Source organism: Rhodnius prolixus, unplaced genomic scaffold (assembly GCF_049639745.1).
Source record: "Rhodnius prolixus isolate KJV_2025 unplaced genomic scaffold, Rpr scaffold_1, whole genome shotgun sequence".
Lineage (NCBI taxonomy): Eukaryota > Metazoa > Arthropoda > Insecta > Hemiptera > Reduviidae > Rhodnius > Rhodnius prolixus.
Genome location: NW_027411581.1, coordinates 58,831,596 through 58,856,219, shown reverse-complemented (window position 1 = coordinate 58,856,219; position 24,624 = coordinate 58,831,596). Strand labels below are relative to the sequence as shown.

At 33.5% G+C, this 24,624-nt stretch overlaps 1 protein-coding gene across 3 annotated transcripts in view; it reads right to left on the bottom strand.

The window, feature by feature from the left end:
• Positions 1 to 5,168: 5,168 nt before the first annotated feature.
• LOC141446010 (noggin-like) overlaps positions 5,169 to 24,624 on the bottom strand; it is a 32,964-nt gene continuing 13,508 nt past the window's right edge. Inside the window, exons 1-5 of one of the 3 annotated variants that reach the window (XM_074112346.1) lie at positions 23,579 to 23,715; positions 23,270 to 23,344; positions 12,468 to 12,708; positions 6,972 to 7,240; positions 5,169 to 5,944 (exon numbers count right to left, since the gene is read on the bottom strand). In XM_074112346.1, coding sequence (XP_073968447.1) covers positions 5,770 to 5,944; positions 6,972 to 7,240; positions 12,468 to 12,708; positions 23,270 to 23,292 — 708 coding nt within the window. In that variant the 5' untranslated portion in view covers positions 23,293 to 23,344; positions 23,579 to 23,715 and the 3' untranslated portion in view covers positions 5,169 to 5,769. Of the gene's footprint in view, positions 5,945 to 6,971; positions 7,241 to 12,467; positions 12,709 to 23,269; positions 23,345 to 23,578; positions 23,716 to 24,624 lie in introns of those variants that run through there. The other 2 variants (XM_074112345.1, XM_074112347.1) reach the window with 2 other exon arrangements.

Sequence of the window (24,624 nt, the reverse complement as noted above, 5' to 3'; positions counted from 1 at the left end):
ATTAAAACGATGTTTCCTGGAAGAATGGGAAAAAAACACCACCTGAATTAACCAAAAACTTGTTTCACCTATGCCTGATCGTTTGAGGGCTATTGTAAGTCAAAAAGCAATTATTAAATCATTACCAACCAAATATTAAATAGTAGGAGATTTTAAATATTGAACATTTATTCTCTAGCACTTCTGGTGTCCCAATATTTTTGAGAGCTTTATTTTACACTTTTTCAAAAAGTACTACCTAACAGTTTGGAATTTCATTGATTTATACTTATATATAATTTCTACAGATGTTGCTAATGTTATTTAAAAAAGAAAAAAATTTATTACTTAGTTCAAATGGAAAAAGTCAAAAATATAAACTTACCCTAATCACTGGCTCATTTTCACAACAGTTGCTTGAATTGTACTAACCAAAAGAGAGGCGTATGTTGGACGATTTAAAAAAAAATTCGTAAAGAAAAGAATGTCGTAATTTGTTGGTATTTAAACGAATTCTATCCTCCACTAATTTAAAAATGTCCATCTTTAAAAGAAAATGGTAGAAGAAGAAAAAAAGAAAAATCAATCCAATCAAAGTGACATTAATATAGATGAGCAATGAACACGTCAGATAGGATTATGTGTCTGCAATAAATTATTAAAAAAGAAATAGCTTCAGACAAACCTAAGACTGATTATATGTGCAATATGTTCTTCAGGCACAGAGCCAACAGAGGTGAAGTCAAGTGGACTTTCATTCATCGCCACTCCTTATAAAAAAAAAATCAAATCTTTTCAACTCAATCAAAACGTATCTTTTACATTCACCCTGTTTGCATTATTTATGATTAAATATTTGTGTATTTATTGAAATCTATAAAATATTAAAGCCAAATGCAATTCACTAACTCGTAAAGGATGCATAAGGCCGACCAACTTGAATTTTGGAAATATTTTTCTAACAGAAATGCCCCTATTCATTTTATGGCATGTTCCCAGAGCTTTAAGCTGATTACTAACTGATAAAGTACTTAATATAAGGATGGAATTGATAAGCCTACGCTAGCCGCCCTGGCTCATAGCCCCTAACAGTGTTTGGGGATAGTGTTGGTTTTGAAAGAAGTATTTAAGTCCTTCGTTTTTATTCTGTGATTTGTCTCGTTTTAACACTATTCAAACATACTGTATCTTCCATTCTAGCACAGTTTTATGGACGGTTTTTGTTTTACAATTTAAATAAAATAGTATATTATCCCATATTTACTGCAGTTACCTGCTCATCTGGTACATAATATTGTAGCCCACAACGAAGCTCTCGGTTATTCGGGCTAATTTATTATATTCCTGATTTTTTTTTTATTTATTTTTTTCTCCAAATCTGTGTTTCTGGGAAGACGCCTTCAACAGGGTCACAATTTGAGCAAAACACTTCCCAAGGCAGTCTTCTGTACAAGGATTAATGCAGAGATAGTTGATGTATAACTACCATTGCGAATTAACTTGCCGACTTGGAGAGTCTAGCTAGTTTTTACTTAAAAAAGACGGTTATATCCTATAGAACCCACACTTATTATCAGGGAACGGATTCGTATGTATTTACATATTTTTTTCTAGGCAATTTACAGACGTTTTTCAACTAGAAGTATTCATACTGACACTTTTTAAGCCGTTTGAGTCTACTTTTATTTCACATATTTGGATGTTATCGCATATTTATACATATTTGATTAAAATAAATAAATATTTCTACATATTTAATAAAAATATGTACATATTTTTTATTTTGGGCATATTTTCATAATTGGGAGGTGGTTGACAGGAACTGTGAACCACAGACTGTAGGGCTGTGAATCACAGTGGGTACAATGGTTATTGTAATTTACACATAATGCTGCTAAACAGTGACGGGCACTTGTTAGTTCTTTGAAGTTGTCTGACGTTGTCTGTTCTTTCAGCTCGTTCGTTGAAGTGTCCAATTCATTTCGTTCGGTCACTTAGTGTATTCTTTTATGGGTGAAATGCCACGAAAATCGGTCTCAAACAAACAACTGGTTGCTAAATATTTTCGCGAGTTTCCAGCAGAACTTTTTCCTGGGAGTAAGGGAGATCTGATCAGATCAAAACTGGTAGAAGTACTGAGCAAGAACAAAGGGTGGGAGACCATCTGCCAGATTTCTGATATTATCAGTGGAACAGAAGTCACCTCAGAACATCGTGTACCCTTTACAACCAACGAGATAACTTCTTTCAGCAAGGCACCTATAAGATCTGTAGATGCTAAACGATCTTTTAGTCGTTACAAGTCCATCTTACGCCCAGTTCGTCGTCACTTTACGTTCCAACATTTGAAATTTCATGTGGTTGCAAACAATTTCGAAGAGTGAAGTTTTCAAAATTGAAAATTTAACACATCTTTTTATAAATAGTAAAAATGTTCTTTGTTGTATAAATCATTATAACTTGTAAAAACATTTTGTAATTATTTTGTTCCTAATAAATTATTATAAATTGTAAAAATGTTCTTTTCTTGTATAAATAATTATAACTTGCCCCCCCCCCCAAAAAAAATCATTTTCATAAAAAAAAAAGTCCATTTTACTTAAATATTCCAGAAAATATTTTAAGAAAATCACATATTTACCACATAATTGACGAAAATAAATGCATATTTTAATTAAATATTTGGCATTTTTAAATACATAAAAATCCGTTCCTTACTTATCATATAAGAGAACCCAAATGGGTCTAATTGGGGTAGATTTCGTAAACCATTTTTCACTCTATCTGCACACAGTAAAAACTTGAAAATATTATTAATATTTTGGGGATAAATGTTTGTTCTTAATATTGTTCAGTGAATTCGAATATGTTGAAATATAGTTGTCATGGTATGAACTAATACTCAGTGCAATGTAAAGTATAAATACAGAATAAAGGAGCTGAAAAAGTGATCGGATTAATTCGGAAATAAACGGCATGTTGAGGTCATTAAGGTGGGTATCATAGAAAGGAACATGGACGATCAATTTTGGGTTGGAAGAAGTTTCTTCTCTAGGTACTGGTCGGCTTGCGAATCCTCAATGTTCCGTTCTGTAGACTCATATCGGTCATAAAAGTGATTTGTAAATGGCCAATAATTCACTGTGGAATTTGGTCTAAGAAAGTCGTTTCATCTGGCTTTTCTGTTAGTAGTCTTTTCAGAAAGGCAATTTAGGTTCCAACTTAGTCTAGACTATCTAAGTGGAACACAGGTAGCGGACTTTCTCGGATATGGATATGTTCCTACTGATTCGGGCAAGTAACTTAGTCTCACGAGTAAATGTGCACTTATCAGCATTCAATTAATATTCAGGTTATTCAGATCTCAATAAACTGAACAATCTCAGAGAACAGGTAAACTATAAAATTATGTTCTCAAGCAATAAAGGAATTTTAGGAATAAACAACTTCTCCAGCAAAATAATATATTGCAACCTTGTGCCAATGCCATTCTACCTATTTAGTATACAACAATCGTACATTTTCAATTCACTTTTAAACTGATAAAATTTTGATGAATTAAGTGTCTTTTTTTACCTTGAAAATTATTTTTAGAAAAAAGGAAAGAATAATAAAACTGAGCATGAGATTGCTATTAAGCATTTTAAAAATAATAATGATGTCATTTAGAGTATGTGAGGATAAGTAGGAATTTTCTTTGTATTTAAATTTTAATGCTTTCAAATGATCCCCTTCGATGCAAAAAATAATACCCATTTCAAAGATTTTCAAATAATTTAATAACTCATCAAATATGGGGGTAAATTTAATTTGTTTTTCTGTTTTCCACTCCATTTTCTTCTTAACAACAATTAAAAGGCAATAAAATTAATGAAACCATTGTCATCAAGCTGCCTTAAAAGGTCAAAAATTAGATTGTATTCCGAAGCGGAGGCGTCCCCGAAAGAAGAGAGTAAGTAGTATATTACAAATTATTTACTTTTTATTCGATCATTTTGTATAATTTCACCTTCTTTCACAAAGTGATAAGAAAGCCCAGATATTGCCATTTTTAAAGAGAAGGGAGTCTGCATTAATTTTTTTGTGGGTAAGGGGTCATTGTGGTATAAAAGAAAATGTAAATTGTTGATACACTTGCAAAGGAAGCCACCAATAGTGGGGGAAATGGCTAATTATAAATTACCACACACCGATATCAAGGGTATAATTGCAAAAGCAGTACTACAAAAATGGCAGACAGATTTCAATAATGGTGATAAAGGTAGATTCTATAAAACTATGGCAGATCAGTTACCTAGACAACCATGGTTTAAGGGAACTGTCACTAATAAATGGGTTGTTACGACAATAAGCAGGCTGAGAGCGAACCACGCGGTGTGCGGATCGTATCTACACAGGATCAACAAAAGGTCCTCTCCTCTTTGCGTAGATTGCAATGAGGAGGAGGATTTCAAACATGTAATAATGATATGTCCACGTTATGTGGTAGAAAGGAAACGAATGTTTGACGATATATACAGGTATTTTTAGATGCGCCATTTCGCTACGAAGACATTATATTCTCCACCAACATTTATGTGCTTAAGTCGATAGCAGAGCTAGCAATGAAATATGAATGTATTTAAAAGCTATAGCCGAATTAGAATGAATGGAAGAAAATGCTTAGAGAAGGATTACGTGATTTTAATTTTGGTTAAGCTATAAGGATGGCAGGAGCACAGAGTGCTGCTCCATCCATTAGCAGTAGTTTATGTAAATAGTAGAATGATGAATGTGTGAAGCGAATGTATTTGTAGGTAAGAATGGAGAGTGAGTGATATTCTAGTGATAAGCACCTAGACGATGCTGGCTGTATGGCGGAAGCCAATGGCAAAAAAAAAAAAAAAAAAAAAAAACCCAGATATATTATCATAGCTTTTCACAAAGGTTCATCAAGCAATCGCGCATCCCACTAAAATTCTTCATTGCTCCCAAAAAGGAAGGCTTCACAATCGTCTACTAGTGTAAAACAAGATTACTTAGGAAACAGATGGATCAATAAGGATCTAAATTAGGTAAAGGACCAAAAAATCAGGTAAGAACATAAAGGTGGACCATGTTCTTTCCTTCTTCTAGTCCCTCTTTCTACTTTCTTGTTCAACAATCCTGCTTTCGTGAACATGGTGGAAATAAATGTAATTGAAAAAAAGGGAAAAAAAACCTAATATTTTATTTGAATACATACAAAAATAATTTACATACATAAATACAGTCTCTTAAAGCCGATAATAATGAGATTAACCACGTAAAAAGGAACAATTTATTTACAAAATAATAATTATAGTTTTCTAGCAAATTTTACAATACAAACCTAGGCGGAATGTAAATTTTATAGAGCAATAATAGTCTTCTTTGTTTTTTGAAAGAAAATTTGGGTATTTAATTACTAATTTTCGTAGATTTTTTTTTCAATCGAACGATAGCATTTCAATCGAACGATAGCATTTCAATCGAACGATAGCATTTCAATCGAACGATAGCATTTCAATCGAACGATAGCATTTCAATCGAACGATAGCATTTCAATCGAACGATAGCATTTCAATCGAACGATAGCATTTCATTTTAAAATATTTTTTTTTCTTAAATGCGCTAAAGATATTTTAAAACTGGAATTGAATCTTCTCCTCCTCACAATTAAGACCTAATAAACTGATTCGAGTGTAAACATTGAACTGGATGGAATAAAAACTGCATCTTAACAATTTAATCAATGACAGAACTTAAAGAAAAAAAGATGCACTGAATGCATCAACCACAGCCGCATACACAATCTCCTGGCACTGGATAAGAGGCTTTAACCCACATGCATCTATACTTCCGTCTTCGGCCTTTCCTCTTCTTGCTAGGCTCCGGTGCTTTCTTATCGTTACCAGTCCAAACGTTATTCTCTATTGGTTTCTTTTTACGGGAATTCTTTCTTAATCTGTGATAAAAAAGAAACAACAAACAAATAAGAATTGATATATATTTATTTTGGGCGTTTATTTTTGCTACAATCTATTTGGGCGCTATAAGTAACAGTGATAACAGTAACAATAAATAACAGAATTATACGAGTGGAGAAGTTACCCAGTAGTAACACTCCAAAAACATTAGGGCTATTAGTCGTTCTTTTCACTTCAGAGGAAATCACAAGGCCACTGTCTCTTAAGACGACTTGTCCGGGTTGTCAGGAAGAGTTCTTGAAGAAAGATTTTTAGCTAGAGGATTTATATGAGATTTGCTGGTTGAAGTGGAGTTTTCTGTATCGTGTTTTCAGCGACTTGTGTGACAAAAGGAATGTTAAGGTCTGTGTGTATAGTTCAGGTTGGAGACATAAAATGGAGCGTGTACAATTGTTCGAAGAGATTGACTCCTTTGGAGATTTGTGCGTTCGGTTGAACCCCACAGTTCTATTCCATACGCCCAGATGGGTGAATTTATATTAAACTGTTTTTGTAAGCCTTTGGTTTTGCCATGAATAGAAAATTATTCGTGGCGTTTTCGAGAAACAAAATATGAAATTCTAGTGAAATCCCAAAATGGAAATTCGAAATATATGTCTTTTTAAGTGAGAGATTTTTTTTTGGTAAAGCCTTCAGCTGGTACGCAACGTTTAGGTTTTCCATTCCATTCATGACGCTCGCTCAACGATGCTGAAGCTTCCGAGGGAGCTAATTAAACCATTCTCATGAATCCCAACACTAGACTCGAAGAACTCTTAGCAATGATGTCTAAAAAAAAAAACGAATTATTTTACAAGAACCGTCATCCATAAATGGCTGGGTATCAATGGCAGCATCCTGGTTGTACCAAATGAGTTTCCATTATCACAGGAAATAAGGACGAAACAATTTAAAATATTCTCACTGATAACTACGATAATCATACTATTACAGTTTGCAAAATGATATCTTTTTGCCAGAAAACCAATAGTTAATGTGCCAAAATTTATCAAATAAAATGATTACCTGCAATGCCATCTAAGTATCTGTAAGTTCTTTGGCGGCGCTGGCAGGCAAGACATGCCTGGTGGCCAGGAACAAGTTCCAACGGCCGGCCGAGGACATGTCGCTGTTTTGACATAACGTGGCCAGAAATCGTGTCCCAGATCGCTCCAAGTAAAGGAAACCGGACATGAAGCCCTGGAGACTAGCCACTCTCTCAGCGTGTCGCTAAATGGTAAATTAGCTGCCGCCTCTCTTAACGCTGCGGTCGAACGTCGTTCGCCTGGTTCCTGCTAAATTAATTGTACAATAGTCTACGTACCATTCATTACAAAGAAATTTAATGTTCAAACAAAGTTGTAATTAAAAGTGAAAACAAAATTAATTTCTCTGAACATTATTTGACATTACGTACGTCTAAAGAAATCGAATAAGCGTAGAATGAGTCGGAAGCAGAAGTGAAGTGGAATTCTCTACACTAAACTGATTAAAATACCCCTGATGACGGATGAAGACATGTATTCTCAATGAAAACTCGTTTGACATGATCTCGGAACCTCCCTTAGGAACAAGAGGAAGTTAAAACTCAAAAAAAGGTACCAAAAGGTTTAATCGAAAAAGATTGATTGTTTTTATCGACTTGATTACATTGCATTATTAATCATACTTTATAAATTGAGTTATCACACTCGAAGTACAAATTGGGAGGTGCCAACAGAGAGTTACTTAGTAAGGGTTATAGTAATTATTTCATCGTAGCCCATTGGGGCAAAATTATTACTTTCGAGGCGAACGTGAAATACAACGTGGTCATTGTGGTATAAAAGAAAATGTAAATTGTTGATAAACTTGCAAAGGAAGCCACCAATAGTGAGGGAAATGGCTAATTATAAATTACCACACACCGATATCAAGGGTATAATTGCAAAAGCAGCACTACAAAACTGGCTGACAGATTAAAGTAATGGTAATAAAGGGAGATTCTTTAAAACTATGGCAGATCAGTTACCTAGACAACCATGGTTTAAGGGAACTGTCACTAATAAATGGGTTGTTACGAAAATAAGCAGGCTGAGAGCGAACCACGAGGTGTGCGGATCGTATCTACACAGGATCAACAAAAAGGTCCTCTCCTCTTTGCGTAGATTGTAATGAGGAGGAGGTGGATTTCAAACATATAATAATGATATGTCCACGTTATGTGGTGGAAAGGAAACGAACGTTTGAAGGCATATACAGATATTTAGATGCACCATTTCGCTACGAAGACATTATATTCTCCACCAACATCTATGTGCTTAAATCTATAGCAGAGCTAGCAATGAAATATGAATGTATTTAAAAGTTATAGCCGATTAGAATGAATGGAAGAAAATTATTAGAGAAGGATTACGTGATTTTAATTTCGGAGTGCTGCTCCATCCATTAGCAGTAGTTTATGTAAATAGCAGTATATAGTAGAATGATGAATGTGTGAAGCGAATGTATTTGTAAGTAAGAATGGAGAGTGAGTGATATTCTAGTGATAAGCACCTAGACGATGCTGGCTGTATGGCGGAAGCCAATGCCAAAAAAAAAAAAATACATTTTGGCGATGAGAATGAAGTACTGTAAATTCTATTTTAAATAAAAATCGGATCAATAATCCAATTTACAAAAACAACAACATTAACTATTAATAAATAGTTCAAAGAAATAGTTGACATCTGACTTTATTTAGAAACTGTCAGTCAAAGAAATCTAAGTCAAAATGATTGGCTGTCCGCATCATACGAAAAATAGAGGAGTAAAAAACGTAATTATGCTTGCAGTACGGTACATTGAACTGAGAAGATGTAATACGGGATGAGAGATATTAAAAGAAATTAGAGAAAGAAGGTAAAAGATAGTCTGAAGTTTGCAGAGGAAAGAGAGATCATAATAAATTCTTCTGGAGGCAAGTGGAGGAATAGATACATTACAGATGGGTGGCTAAGTTGTCAGTTGCTCTCCCAATAGAAATACACTTTGTATTAAGTCTATGATGGCACTTATTCAAGCACTTACTACTTGCCACCCACGTTTTCATTCGTTAACTTGACAATTACTAGAAAATATTCCTCTAAATAAATTTTGTATTCTATAGAGTATAAAAAAAAGATCATAAATGTTTACATAAATCTATAATTTGTAAACAAAAAGAACAGAAGTAATAAAATACCACCTTCAGAGGTAATTTCATTGTTGCAATAAGTAATTCAATCTGTAAAAATGAGTTAATATTATTTAGATTGAAACGCGTAGGGCGTTTATTGCCTGTCCTTAAACATTTTTAAAGTCCTGAATATAAATTATGAAAAAGAAATAAATACGGTACTTTTATCTCTGCAAACTGTAAATTTATATTTAATCATCGCTTTGAGATATTAAAAAAAGATACAAATATAAAAACAAACACAAAACCATGCAATTCTATGCAATCATTTTTTCATGACAAATCAAATTTATTAAAGCTTTGTTTTGCAATTTAAAGATGTTTCAAATTTAACGGCGGAAGAAGGAACACTTTCCCATGTCCTGCTTATAGATTTTCTTCCTCTTGTAAAAGGGAAATACATTCTCTTCGTGCAGAATTACAATTTTTGAGGATTAAAACGGAACTACACATTTTAAGACCAATTGGATCCGAAAAATTAGGTGTTAAAGCTCAAAATTTATATAGTGAATATAGTCGATTAAAAAAAAAGAAGGATATTAAAGGATGCAGTAAAAAAAAAAATAGAAATCCATTCCAAAAAACAGTAGGGAAACAAAAAGGCTAATTATAAATTTATAATCGAATAAAAAGGGAGGCCTAAAGAATGCATTAAAAAGGTTTAGAAATCAACTACAAAAAAACAATTTCGATGTAACCATTAATTCTAATTTTAAACTTATAGTCGATTCAAATGGGAGTATTAAAGAATGCAGTTAAAAGGAATAGAAATCCACTCAAATAGAAACAATAAAAAGTAATTTTTCTGCAACCATGTGGGGAAGTTCTCATTACTCAATTAAAATCAGCTGTGTAATGCCCAACTTCCCACACTAGTGGGGAAAAATTCCCATTAGTGTCACTTTCCGCACTAGTGTGTGGAAAAACTTTATTGTGCTTCCTTGATATAAGAAGTTTTGTTATTAACATAAATATATTCTGTAAATCTTTAATAAGCTTATTTAACGTAACTAAATAATTAAAAAACGAATATTAAAAAATAAAATAAAAATTGAAAGGAATATAGAAATAAAAATAATACTTTAATAAATAATTAGATATTTTTAATTATAACAGTTAAAAAGGTTATAGTGTTACCTTATAGAAATTTAAAATGGATTCTAGTGATTCCTGTTTAGAAAACACTCCTCCATCAATAAAAGAAACAGCAGAAAATGTAATAAGTAATGTAAATACGTAAGTAATGTAAATAATTGTAATATAACAATAAATGTTTATAATAAATAAATTACTTTTTGTAGACTATAAAAATGAAATTTTTAATTCTTTTAGTTAATAAATCTAATGGTTGCAGAAAAAATATAATATTTAACTCGAGTGTTAAGTATTTTCCTCACACTCGGCAATTTGCACTTGCACTCGCCTCGCTTCGCTCGCTCGTGCGTGCAAACCCTGCCTCGCGTGAGGAAAAGTACTACTTTCCACACTTGTTAAATAAATAACTATTTAAACTGATAGTCAATTAAAAAAAAAAAATATTAAAGAATGCATTAAAAAGGTTTAGAAATCAATTCCAAAAAAACAATTTGGATGTAACTATTAATCGTACTTTTAAACTTATAGTCGATTAATATGGGAATATTAAAGAATACAGAAGAATAGAAATTTACTCCAAAAAAACAATTTAGGGAAACTAAGAAAGGTAATTTTTACCTTATAGTCGTTTAAAAAAATAATATTAAAGAGTACATTAAAAAGTTTTAGAAATTAATTCTTAAAATACAATTAGGGAAACAAAAAGGCTAATTATAAACTTATATTCAATTAAAAAAGAAAGATTAAAGAATGCAGTAAAGGAGAATAGAAATCCAGTCCAAAAAACTAATTTGGAATAACGAAGCAAGACAATTTTCTACTTTTAGTCAATTATAAAGAGAATATCCAAGAAAACAATTTGAAGAAACAAAAACAATATTCAGAACTTATAGTCGATTAAAAAAGATAAATAATACATTAAGAAGGTATGGAAATCAATTCCAAAAAACTATATGGGGAAACCATGAATGCTAATTTTAAATTTAAAGTCAATAAAAATAAAAAGATTTGGGAATACATTACATTAGAAATTAATTTAAATACTTTTTGTAGGATTCAAAATTAAAGAATTAACCAACACTGAACGTAGTCATGACGTAGCCCTAATATTAATTTGTAAGTAATAATTAAATAACATGCTATTTCATGCAAGAATAATAAAAATATAATTGAAATTTAAAATAAGAAATTGATAAGAAAGACTTACTGTGTTTAAATAATATAAAAGTCCATCAGCATCTCAGTAGATCACCAGTCCAATAGCACTTGACACTTTTTAAAATAATTCACAACACTATTCGCACTAAAACTGTATATCACGCACTAAGTATAACTTAAACACAATTTATAAAATAGTACTTCACTTTAACACGCACTAATATTCATTTAAAAAATCACGATAATAAAGAGACACACGAACGAGTTAAAGATGGCCGCCGGTAACTGATCAGCTGGTATAGTTAGGTTATCTAAGCAGAGTGACTCAACTTTATTTTTTATTTACTTTTTTTTTTGTTAATGAATGAAATAAAATCCCTCATTAGCTAATTACTCATTCTCACTAATTTCATTTTATTTTTGTAGATTAAGAATAAAAATAAATGAAAAAAAATGGGTCACTCTGCTTAGATAATCTTCATTTACCAGCTGATCTCACTGGCCAGTTATCGGCGGTAATTTTTAATTCGTTATTGGTGTTAAAGTGAAGTTCTATTTTATAAATTGTGTTTAAGTTATACTTGGTGCGTGATATACAGTTTTAGTGCGAATAGTGTTGTGAATTATTTTAAAAAGCGTAAAGTGTCAAGTTTGGAATTGGACTGGTGATCTACTGAGAGGCTGATGGAATTTTATATTCCTTAAACACTTTAAAGTCGTTCAGTAAATGAATTTTTGTAACATAAGTTTTTCAGTTTTTTTTTACTTTGTCTCAAATTCTTCTATTAGAACGTCTTTTTTTTATACACAAATGCTGAAATAAAATTAAAGAGTCCTAGTAGGTATTTAAGGGATACGCATGTTTTAGAATTGTAAAATGGAAGTTGTAAGAACGTTAGCGAGTTCACGCGTGAATAATTTGAGACGACTGCAATAGTTCCTGCTAGCACAGCACTTTAACGTTACGTAAGGAAACCCTAACCCCATATTATCCTGCCAAAATTTTATCGAAATCAGGATAAGATTTACACAGTTATTAAAAAAATCATTTACTCAATATTAAATATCCTTACATTTGCTGGTTGACGTTGTGGTTTGCTTAGGCTCATCCATTTTGGATCATAATGCGGTTGTAGGGCGGCCATCAATGTACTCTGATGTAGATCTCTAGATCTTGGACGAAGAACAGCTTTCCTAGCATTGGCCCATAATTTCAAAGGAACTGAGTCTAGCGAAGAAGGACGCGGGACTAATAATAAATCCGGTGAAGTTGTCCAAGCCGTTGTAACCACCACACTCCAAATGATATAACACCTGGAAAACCATAAAATTAATTAAAATCGATTTGTTTAGCCATAAATATGAGTAGAAGATCTTTTATTGTTCTTTAATATTTTTTTTTACCAATGCCCACCTCTTCTTAGTTAATTCAAGATTTAGTAGATTCATGTTAAGAATGAATCAGGAATTCAGTGAAGAAATAAAAATGCTTTTAAGAATGAAAATAGAGTAGACGGGAGGAAATTTATTCTCAACAACTTGGTGGAGCTGATTCAAGTTTGAATCATTGTTAAGTGATACACAGCTGAAGAGTTATTTTACTGAATGGACTTGAATCTGATTCATGGACGAGAATGTCCAAGCATTAAAGAAAAATACAACCCTATATACTAAGATAACCGGTCTATTTCTTAAACACACACAAAAAAAAAGAACACAGACACAACAAGAAATCTGGTTCTTGCAAATACGCAGACGATGCCCTTAGTATATTTGTGACAAACTACAGAACTTCGTGGGAGGCAGTGGAGAGGCGTTAAACCGGCTTTGAAACGATTTAGCGATTTAAGTAAAAGACTTGTTGTCTCTTAAATGAAGTAAATCTTAAAAAATAAAGAATCCAAACTAATATAATAAAATAGATTTAAGAAGTTTAGACTGGAAACTTAAGATCTGCAAAGATGACTTCTGAGGGAATATTATTAGCTTTCTAGACGTTGATAGTGACCATGGGGAATATATATGTATATATATGTGTGTACATTTATTTCTTTTAAGATTTAATCAAATAACAGATCAAGGAGAGAAATAAGCAGCTTGGGCGGAAATCAAGATGGAGAGGAGAGAGGATATTTTCTGGTAACTTGAAGAAGTAGAGTAACAGAAAGAATAAATAACAAGAAGAGTTCGTAGAGAAAAGAGGTAGTGGAATTCTAAAGAGAAACCTGGGAGACATCAGATCCTGTACATAAACTCCTTATTTATCGTTTTGTATAAAAATAATATGTATGTGTCCCAAAGTGTTTGGTTGGACAATTTGAATGTAAATAAACTACATCAAGCAAACTGTAGCTTTAAAAATCTTTTCTTTTAGCCCACGCTTTTACCATCCTGGGCACAACCACTAAAGGGAAATGAGTTTAACGTTTAGGAGTAAATGAATTTGATTGCTACTCCTTATTTATTTATTTATTTTTTTAATGAACGAAAAAGAGGAAGAAATTCAGGAAATAACTCTCTTTCACAGGCAGTTTTTTTTCCTTAATCCACTCCTTCAATGAATGAGTCAGAATTAAGAATACCAACGGGTCTACGTGGATAGGATTAACGATTCTCGGCTGTGCACAAAGATAATTTAAAGGTTTTTGATATGTTTGTAAAGTTTGAAATTCAAGTGGTCTATTGTCAATTTGGATGTATTTTGAGTACTTCGGTGAAGTCCAAAATTTGTTCTTTCTCGGCCGTTCATTGCCACAGGAAATCATCCAAATTTCCTGTAATTTTGTAATGAAGAAATGGGAAGGCGAAATTAAAACAAGCGTAATTCTCTTTCAAGTATTAAACTTAAGGGTGACCTCTGTAAGGATGAAACTATCTTAGGAGGTTAAAAGTACGATATTGAGCGATTGGAAATCGAAAGAGTACTGTACGTAAATTAGAAGAAGTTTTTACAATGATGGATTTTTGGTTTTTTCGACCGTTGTTGATAGATGATTTTTGGGGAATATCGAATAAAAACAACTTTTTTGCTTTATACCAACGTTTCGGTAATTTTTACCACCTTCTTCAGGGTCTGTACAAAAGGAATATTACACTAATACAGATAAAATTGAAAAAATAAAATAAATAAATAAAAATTATTTCTAAGACATAAAATTAAATAGATAGATAAATATAATAAATAATTTGGAAACACTTACATCATAAAAAAAAAAAAATTTGTGAAGTTTAATGTAGAGCTATATCATCATAACTGTTAAGGATTCACGGAAAAGCGGGTTTGTATAGAGGTAAGGGAAGGGTGAAAACAATAGGGCTGGAAAAACCTAAGGTATGTGGTGAGTAATTGTTAAGTTACTGTCTGAAGAATGTTATTGTAGAAATTTGAAAGATAAAGATAAGAAATGAATGTTTTTACGATAAGAACTATTCCAAAAAGGAGAAAGATTATTTGCATATTTCATTAATAATTTCTAAATTCATATTTTTTGCCAACCTTTTATCAAAGACTGAAATTTTGACTGAAATTGCCAATTATCTTTCTGCCTTTTAGAATAAAGAATCAGTCATCAAAAAAGTCACCAAACAAAACTCTACCCTAATCAAGAATGAAATATGTGCAAGCTTTTTGCAAGATGATGCATGCACACAAAGTACTCTTAAAACCAATTTGAACTTACGAAAGGATTACATGATTTCAATTTCGGTTAAGCTATAAGGATGCCAGGAATATGGAGTACTGATCCATCCATTAGTTGTAAGTTTGTATGTAAATAGTTGTATATAGTAGAGGGATGAATGTGTGAAGCGAATGTACGATATTTATAAGTAAGAATGGAGAGTGAGTGATATTCCAGTGATAAGCACCTAGACTAGACGATGCTGACTGTATGGTGAAAGCCACTGACCGCAGAATTAATCCGCCAAGGCCGTGGGGCCATAAGGAGAATTGCAGGCCTATTAACTGGCCACTGCAGGCTCAGGAAACACAGGCATCGCATGGGCCTGGCAGATGCTAGCCTTTGTAGGATCTGCCCGGAAGAAGAGGAAACGGCCCTGCACGTGTTGTGTCAGTGTGAGAGGCTCGTATGGCTAAGGATATTACTTCTCGGGGAGGAAAAACCAAGGCCTGAGAGCTTTACCCAGGAGCCACTCTCCAGAATTAAGAGTCTGATTAAGCGGACGGGTCTGGAGGGTGAGCTCTAAAGCCGGGGAGCCACTCTAATTTAATGGCGAAAGCCAAAGCCAAAAAAAAAGCCAAAACAAACTTACGAAAAGGCACAATAAGCCTCTTGTGGCTGCGGTGCCGTGGGGCGCGGTTCCGTCCACTAATCTATCTGTGAACTGGAGTTGAGGGGTTCATCTTACAGCTAAAACTTATACCGCCTCCAATACTTACAATGTTCCTTTATTAAGTACAAAACATGACAATTATTTCCGCTTCCCAGATCCTATTCACCCACGACCTAATTACTAACCTAGTCCAGGCATCTTATCTTTGGCCGGCCTATCCTTTATTTTCCCTTGGGATTGTAATCCTTTTTTTTTGCAGCCAGTTTATTTGCAAAAGATCTACCTATCGAAGTCTATTTATTTGGATGATGTTCTTTATTAAATCCAAATCGCCAAAAAATCATTCTTTTGTCCGTAAATTCTTTGCCGGTTCTTCTTTTAATTTAAACAACAAATCGATTCTTTGTTCGTCGGCATCATAATCCGAAATTCTGTTGTCCATATTTTAGGACTTACTGACGATTTTTTTTTTTTTAATAAAATGGCTTTTGTCTTCTTAGTAAGTAACTTTGATTTGAAAGAGTTTTGGTTAGCTCCCATTTGCGTCCTAGATTCTCTTTTAGATATCTTAGGCTGGAAACATAGTGGAGCGGCGAGCAAAGCGGCGATGATAGTGAAGAGCAAAGCGGCGAAAACAAACACTAGAAATAGATAGAGTTGCTCTATCTTCGCTTTGCTCGCCACTATGCGCGGTCCCATATGTTAACTTCTGTTTGATTTCGCCGCTTTGCTCTTCGCTATCATCGCCGCTTTGCTCGCCGCTCCACTATGTTTCCAGCCTTAGTGAGTAAGATTAAGATCTTTTCCAGCTAAAGAACTTTTATTATAGGGAACATAAAATATGAATAGAAGTTAGTAGTAGTATTTTAAACAATTTTTCTTTACTTAAACACTTTCAAAATGAACTTTAGCTCCAATTTAGAAAGAATTCGCTGTTGAAAAGAACTTTTCATACTGATTGAATGAATCAGATAAGAAAATGCAACAAACAAAACTGTACGTGTGCTATAAACAAACCAGTAAACTTTGACCCCTAACGGTAAAACCAAAATATAGATTTGTTCTTAAACATACCAGTCTCCCGTTTAAAACTAGGTGATTGAAAAGCATTACTTTTTGTTGTAAACACATCTGAACACACACACACACACACACACTAACATCGCCAGAGAAAGAAAATACTTTCGGCTATTTTTCATTCATTTACGTCCAGTTGGAATTTTTTCTTACGCAATACTAAGTAAGAAAAAATAAATGAAAACACAAAAGTTTAGACAGATAAATTACTTTTTCTGCCAAATATTTTCCAAAGCCAAATATGGGGGCGCTGACTAGGAATCACCAATGGTTTCATCATATGATTTAGTTTTTAATAATAGCCTTGCCCAGCTAACTGTGAAGGACACCCACCTATATTTTCATCTTGGCTAGAACTGCAGCAGATGTTAGTCACGTAGGGAAAAAAATAATTTCAACGCATTCATTTATTTTGAGAAGTTAGAAAGTTACTAAGTAATTACGTGGCAATGTCTAGGGTTAAAATTGCTCAAAATGCTTAGGATATGAACTGTGGTTTGCAGGAAATCAACTCGCGGCACTAAAAGAAGGGCTAGAAGACATTCCTGAGAACTGCGAAACAGGAAATGACCGCAGATTGAAACATTGAAGAGATACATACTTTGTAATTCTCAAATTGAAACTGATCTCTTTGATTAGACGAAACAAAATAGGTACTAATTTATTCTAAAGACAACAGATCAATCAGAGATCAACACATAAAATACTAACAATCCTCAGTGTCAATCAATATCTCTTTTAGGATTGCTACAATAACCCAACCGTGAAAATGCTAATAGTAAGCAAGTTTAGAGTAAAATCTGAACTCTATGTACGCGTGCTGCCCATTACGGTGCTCCTAGGAGCTCCTACAACAGAGACTGTATGAGGACTTGTCCCCGAACTGGGGCAATCCATAATCATTTACAACTTTTCATCTTATAGCTGAGGCATGGATAAATGGAACCCCTAGAATATCTAGGACAGGTGTTAGAGAGAACAGTTGATGATCTCAGGGGTGTCTCATCTCCTAAAACCATCTCCTTAATTCTTCCTGTGGCTGCTCTAGAGAGGCTAAATAGTTATTATCAAGTTTAGGAGGGGAATAAATCTCCCTACTACTAATTCATATACCCTTGCAATATCTGATTGCTCTCCCTTTATACAATCTCCCTGGAAATTCCAGGTAGGACTAGATATTTGAAGGCGATGACCCATTCTGGAGAGTGATGAGGGAAAGATGTAGTGGCACCAGGGAATATGGTTATCCAAACTAACTGTTCGCCTCTTAAACCTGAGGCTTCCCTCAAAAAACTGGATTAGTTTCCAGGCTGCTAAATTATTTGACAGCGTGATTCACCTACGTTAGAAATCTCTCACATTCAAAGTTGCAGGAGCCATCCTTAGAATTATTCATTGAAGACCTTAAAAATGGGCGGTGAACTGGTACCACCTGAAAGTGGTATCACCTGAAAGCGGTATCACCTGAAAGCCCAGTTCCTGTCTCTTTCCACAACTTAGGATGATTGTAATAACAAGAACAACCGGTTCCGGTACAAAAAAAAAAAAAAATGCAATGTACAAGATGAAAAAAAAGGCAATCATGCCGATTAAATGACCTGAACTATATTAAACTACAACTGAGTTTTTCAATCACACAAAAAAAGCTACGATATATGATTTATCGATATTTATAATATTGTGGTAATTGTTCCCAGCCTCCAACTTATGTTTCAAGTCCCTTTTTGTTCATCGAAAATGCTTTATCATTCTATCAAGAACTTCACTTTTGGTTCTTTCTCTCTTACAATGAAGCCCCAAGCAAAATCTAGAGCCTGATTAATAACTTAAAGTTTCAATCTTAATGGGAAAGATCGCGCTTAATTAGACACCCTGGGATTTATAGTAACAAAGAGACATGCTAAATTTACTAAAAGAAAAAAAAATTAAGATCATTTTTAGACTCACAAGTAGACGTCACTCTGACGTCAGTCACTTTGGGCTGCTCGCGTACATAAGGAGATAAATCTTTTATAGCTTTAAAATCAGCAGAGATTTCTTTGCATAAATATTTTAAAGATGGGAATGTATTTCCTTTGTGGTGAGGTACCACAGAGAGAGAAAGAAATGGAGCCATGATTGCGTTGTAAATCAAAGAATATCTTGGTTGCATTTCCTCAAAGGTTTATAGATATTTCCCTTTTAGAACTAGCTCTAGGTATCTATGTACAGCTATTTTCTTCAGCTTGTTTTATTACTCAGTGAAGTGAACAACCAGCCATCTGGAGTGTATTAATAGAATATAAATTTTCTTTTTGTTTTCTATTTTATCTACTGATTTTTTTACTTTAGTTTTAACTTAGAACCGCAAATAAATAGCAGGAAGCGATCTATACACCATGAAAGAAGAGGAATAAGAAAACTACCCAGACCTAGAAGATATCCAATATAAGCGATTAGTTATTACCGAAATAGGAGATTCAAACAGATGCTGGGAATGTCCAGAACGTAGTAGATGAATGTTGTAGCGAGCAAAAGTTGAAGATATTTGGACTTGACGAATTGATGAACCAAAAGTTATTGTGAGTGTAAATCTTCTACACTTTTTGGGAAGTAGAAGATACGAATAATTATGTAAGTAGGTTTTATAACATTAGCTATCAGGTTAGCCGAGCGGTTAGAGGCTAGACCCGCAAAGCTAAGATGTATTGTTGGTTTAGTGGGTTCGATTCCCGGTCTCTAGCCCTTGGTTTTTTATTTAATGGTTAATATGAGAATTTAATCGTTAAGTATGTTAGGCGCTTATAGGCTAAACCCGCAATGCTAAGAAGTATTGTTGGTTTAGTGGGTTCGTTACTCCGGTCTAAGCCTTGTATTTTATTTAATGTTTAATATGAGAATTTAATGGTAAAGTATGTTTGCTAATCGCCTAAGTCCACCACACCTAATTTATTAGGCCTGCCTTAAAAAAATTGGCATTACTTTACCACACTTACTATTTTCTATTTATCTGCTGATCATATTTTATTAACATTAAGTAATATATTTTGTATATTTACCGGTTTATTTTCCACCCAAAAGATATGCCGACGTTACCCTCATTTAGATCATTCTGCAGACCCATTAATTAGGAATTAATGAATAAAGAATGTACGCTTGTTATAGCTGCATTTCAATAGCGCATCTCCGTAGGAAGTGACGGTCAAGTTCAAATCATTGCGCTATGAGTCAGACGCGAAAAAAAACGTGTCTTGTGCGCTTAGCCTAAAACAGATTTAAACTTTACCAGCAATCCTTAAATTTACAGCTTGAAACCGCTTTACAGATCACAGATCCTAACCCGGAACTTCCTGACCAGATAATAAACCTGGTTATAAAACTCTAAACGCCCTGGTTGTCAATTAATAACTTTTTTTGTTTTTTTTTCTAAGGGTTTTCCCCACAGTGAGGACTCCATCGCCCAAACTCATTTAATTCTTTATTTTTCTCTTCCAAAACTCTCTGTTTTTTGCGTCTTCAACTGAAACGCCATATCCTCTTTAGCCATCTTTAGCCATGACAGCTTCGGTCTTGGAACCCTTCTTCTCTCTGGGACCCATTCCATGATCCGTCTTGGAATCCTCTGCTCTTCCATCCTTGAAACATGTCCAAGCCACTCCAAATCCTTTTCTCCCTAATTCTTTGGAGAATGTCTTTCTTTACTTCCATAGTCTTTCTTGTCACCGAATTTCTAACTCTTTCTAAACGAGATTTTCAAACGCAACTTCTCCAAAAATCCATTTCAGTTGCCAACAATTTCCCTCTCTCTTGACTTCCTGGAGTCCATGTTTTAACGTGAGTTAAAAGGTTGATACGAGTATATAATTCCATAGTCGAAAACATTATACTGTACTTTAGTGAAACATGGACTCCAGGACAATTAATAATAATAATAATAATGAAAATAACGTTTATTATAGGAAAATAAGCTTTAACTTCAATAAAATACCTACTAGATGAAAATGAAGTTTGGAAGCCAACTGAGGCTGCAAAGGAAATACATCTCACTAAACTTACTGCTCAAATAATCTCAAAAAAACTCTCTTCTCCTCCACAACTCAACTTACTGAAGTATAATATACTAATCCTTATATTTTATTGGTGGTAATAAATTTTAGGATTTGAAAAAGAAGGAAGATAACTGTCCTAAAAATAATTTCTGTTCCATCATGAGAGGTGTGGGTTGTGACGGTGTATTAACTTTTTTTTTAAAAAAAAACACTACCCTCTCCCTGAACTTAAGTAGGAAAATAAAGAACTTTATTAAAGTACCGCCGCTGTTTATACTTAAGTATATTAGGATTAAGAAAACTTGAATCAAGATGGGTGATATTTTTCTTTGTAAAAAGATTTAATATGTATACAAATTTATTTTAAACTAACAAGACTGTATTTATTGACCGCCTTTTTCATAATAAATAAATAAATAAATAAATAAATATAAATATATTTTTGTTATTAAGTAATTTAAATTTAAAATATTACTTCTTTTCTTTTTTATACAGATGGCGCCATATCAGCAATTTATTTCCAGATTAGAATTATAGAAATGAAGTGCATTAATGTTTACAATTTTTTAAATAGGCTGGCGAAGGCTTTGTCAGATTTAAGGTTTAACATTTTTGTTAAAATGATAAATATTTAAGAATTATTTTTATCCAAAACTAAATATTACTAAAATAAAGTGGAGGGAATTAACTGAGGTGATAGGGTATACTGGGATTTTAAAGCGGAGATCCCGGGTTCGAATCCAGCTGCTGACCCTTCTTATAGGTGATGGACAGTGTTATCTGTAGCGAGAGAACACTGTCCGGAGACTGGCAGTGCACAGAAGAAAGCTCAGGGCGCCAATGACGCACCTTACATTAAAATAATATATATATTTTTTTTTCAAATTTAATAGGTAATAATTTATCTATTAAATTGCCCAGGTTTAAAGAACTTGACTACAACAAGTTTTTGACATGTGCATTATCATTGCAAGACCCTCTAGAATGTTGGGATCCGAGTGCATTGAACTTACCCTATACCCAGGACCCAACCTATAGTCTATCCAAGCATTGCCATAAAATCCTGATTTTTTTTTTTGTAGAAAACAGTTTTTTTTTTTTTGCGTTTATTTTTGCTCCAATCAGCGCGTTAGCGCTATAAGTAACAGTGATAACAGGGTAACAACAAATAACAGAAGAATACGAGTGGAGAAGTTACCCAGTGGTAACACTCCAAAACAGGCTATTAGTCGCTCTCTTCACTTGAGAGGAGATCACGAGGCCACTGTCTCTTACGGCGTCTTGTCGGGTTGTCAGGAAGAGTTCTAGAAGAAAGATTTTTAGCTAGAGGATTTATATGAGATTGCAGGCTGAAGTGGAGTTTTCTGTATCTTGTTTTAGCGACTTGTGTGACAAAAGGAATGTTAAGGTCAGTGTGTATAGTCAGGTTGGAGACATAAAAAGGAGCGTTTACAATAGTTCGAAGAATTTTAGATTGTAGAGATTGAATCCTTTGAAGATTGGAGCGTTTGGTTGAACCCCACAGCTCTATTCCATACGCCCAGATGGGTTTTAAAATAGCTGTATAAATTAGTCTTTTGTTGTCCAGAGAGAGTTTTGATCTGTTGTCTAAGAGTCTTTTAAGTAGTCGATAGCGTCTGTTCAGTTCTGTTCTTTTAAGTCTAGTGTGGGGGTTCCAAGAAAGTCTTCGGTCTAAGTAAAGCCCAAGGTAGCGGGCAACGTTTACTACTGGTAGAGGTGTTAGGTTATAGATGACTGGAGGAAGAGTAATGCGACGAAGAGTAAAGGTGATATTTTGAGACTTGGTTTCATTAAGTTTAATAGCCCATCTCTTGAACCACTGTTCTAAGGAGGAGAGATGTGACTGCAGATTTCTGTGAGCAAGTACAGGATCATGATTAGTGGACAGTAAGGCGGTGTCATCTGCGTATGTGAGAAGTGTAGTGTTAGTATCTGTTGGTATGTCTGAAGTGTAAATGGAGTAGAGAATAGGACCCAGAATGCTGCCCTGTGGAACTCCAGCGTCGATATGCTTAAGTGGGGAGAAAGAAGATCCTATTTGCACTCTGAAGTACCTGTCGGACAAGTAAGATTTTATGATTAAATAAAACGTGGCAGGTAAAATATTTTTAAGCTTCCACAAGAGGCCAGTGTGCCATACTCTATCGAAGGCCTGCTGCACATCAAGGAAAGCCCCTGAACAACATTCTTTCTTTTCAAGAGAGGATGCAATTATGTCCACTACTCGATGACATTGCTGAATAGTAGAGTGGTTACGTCTAAATCCAAACTGATGATCTGGGATCACATAAGAGTTTTCGAGGATAGGAAGGATTTGTTTGAGAAGAAGTTTTTCGAAAATTTTTCCTAGTACAGGTAATAAACTAATTGGACGGTAAGACGAAGGATGTTGATGAGAAAACAGTTAACAATGTAAATCAGTATACTGCCATTGAACAAAATGTAAACCTACTTACCAAAGAACAATGTGAAACAACATCTGGGTAACCACAGTATCTTGCAACTTCTTAAAATTTCACATTAGTTGCTTCCTAAAACAAATGTTTTTGTTAATATATTTATCCTGGGCTAAAAGAAAATCTAGTCAAACATCTGACACATAAGAAATAAAAATGAAGAAGATAAATCAGAGGTAATACAATTTTTCCACTTAGTTGTTTAAGTTCAAATTGTAGCTTCTATTTTTTAATCTTATGCAGGTCTGACACTGGAAAGAAAAACAATAACAACTTATTTTTGTCTGATCGATAATCTAAATTTAACACCTCATTGTTTGCTGTAGGTTTTGTTAAACAGATAAGTCTAAAATTAATCTTGATCTCATCTCTTTTCTTAGATGTAATCTCATTCTAAATTGCATCAGACTTTCACAAACGTTACGGAGGAGCGCACACAGCAGAAGATATCTTACAACTGATTAAGATCTCTAAATCTCTACGCATGTTGCATTATTTTAAAATAAAAGTCGAATGGAACACTGACACGGTTTTAACTTATAGCACTAATTACAATTTTATTGATTCTTTTTAACAATTGAACTATGGTGGTATGGCCACAGGTTGTCACATAAATTAGTTCAGGTAAAAACTGATTGACAGTGTGGATGTGGTACAATTTTTGTCGCTAGGCAGCACTATCAATCAGAGAGCTAAGTTTTAATTTGGATTCTTTAGACTAGAATATCTATATAACCATTTTTTTTTAAATTAATTTTAAATACTGAATACATTTTAATTGCTTAACCAACTATCTCTTCCCAGAAGTGCAATTAAAGGAATTTTCCTAAAATTCAACAAAAGTTATAGAGCAGCACATGGACAATAAATCTTCCTAGTTAAAATAAAGAAAATTCTCGAGACAAAAAATCTCAAAAAAAGTGAAGAATCCATTCAACTTCGGTTGAGGTTTCTAGACAATTAAGTTTCTCTGAGGCAAAATCAAAATAAGAAGAAAGAGATTTTGAGTTATTGAAATATCTATAATAACATTTTATTGTTAATAAAAATATCTATAATCTTGAAAATAAAAAACCCTGTTCAAATAATAATGGTTTATCTAAACTCGAACTTATATCAACTCCAAACCAAATAAATTCCTAACGGAAGAAACTCTGTTATCAGAGATTTAAAAATAAAATAAAATCTTCTAAATTAAGTAAATATTAGGTACAATAATAACAAAATGATGAAAGTATGAAAACTGATCCAGACCAGATTTCTAATAAAAATGAAACATAGATCATAACAGGTAATACCTTTAAATTTCCTTTAAACGAAAACAGAAAGCTATTTATAAACTTCTTAAATACATT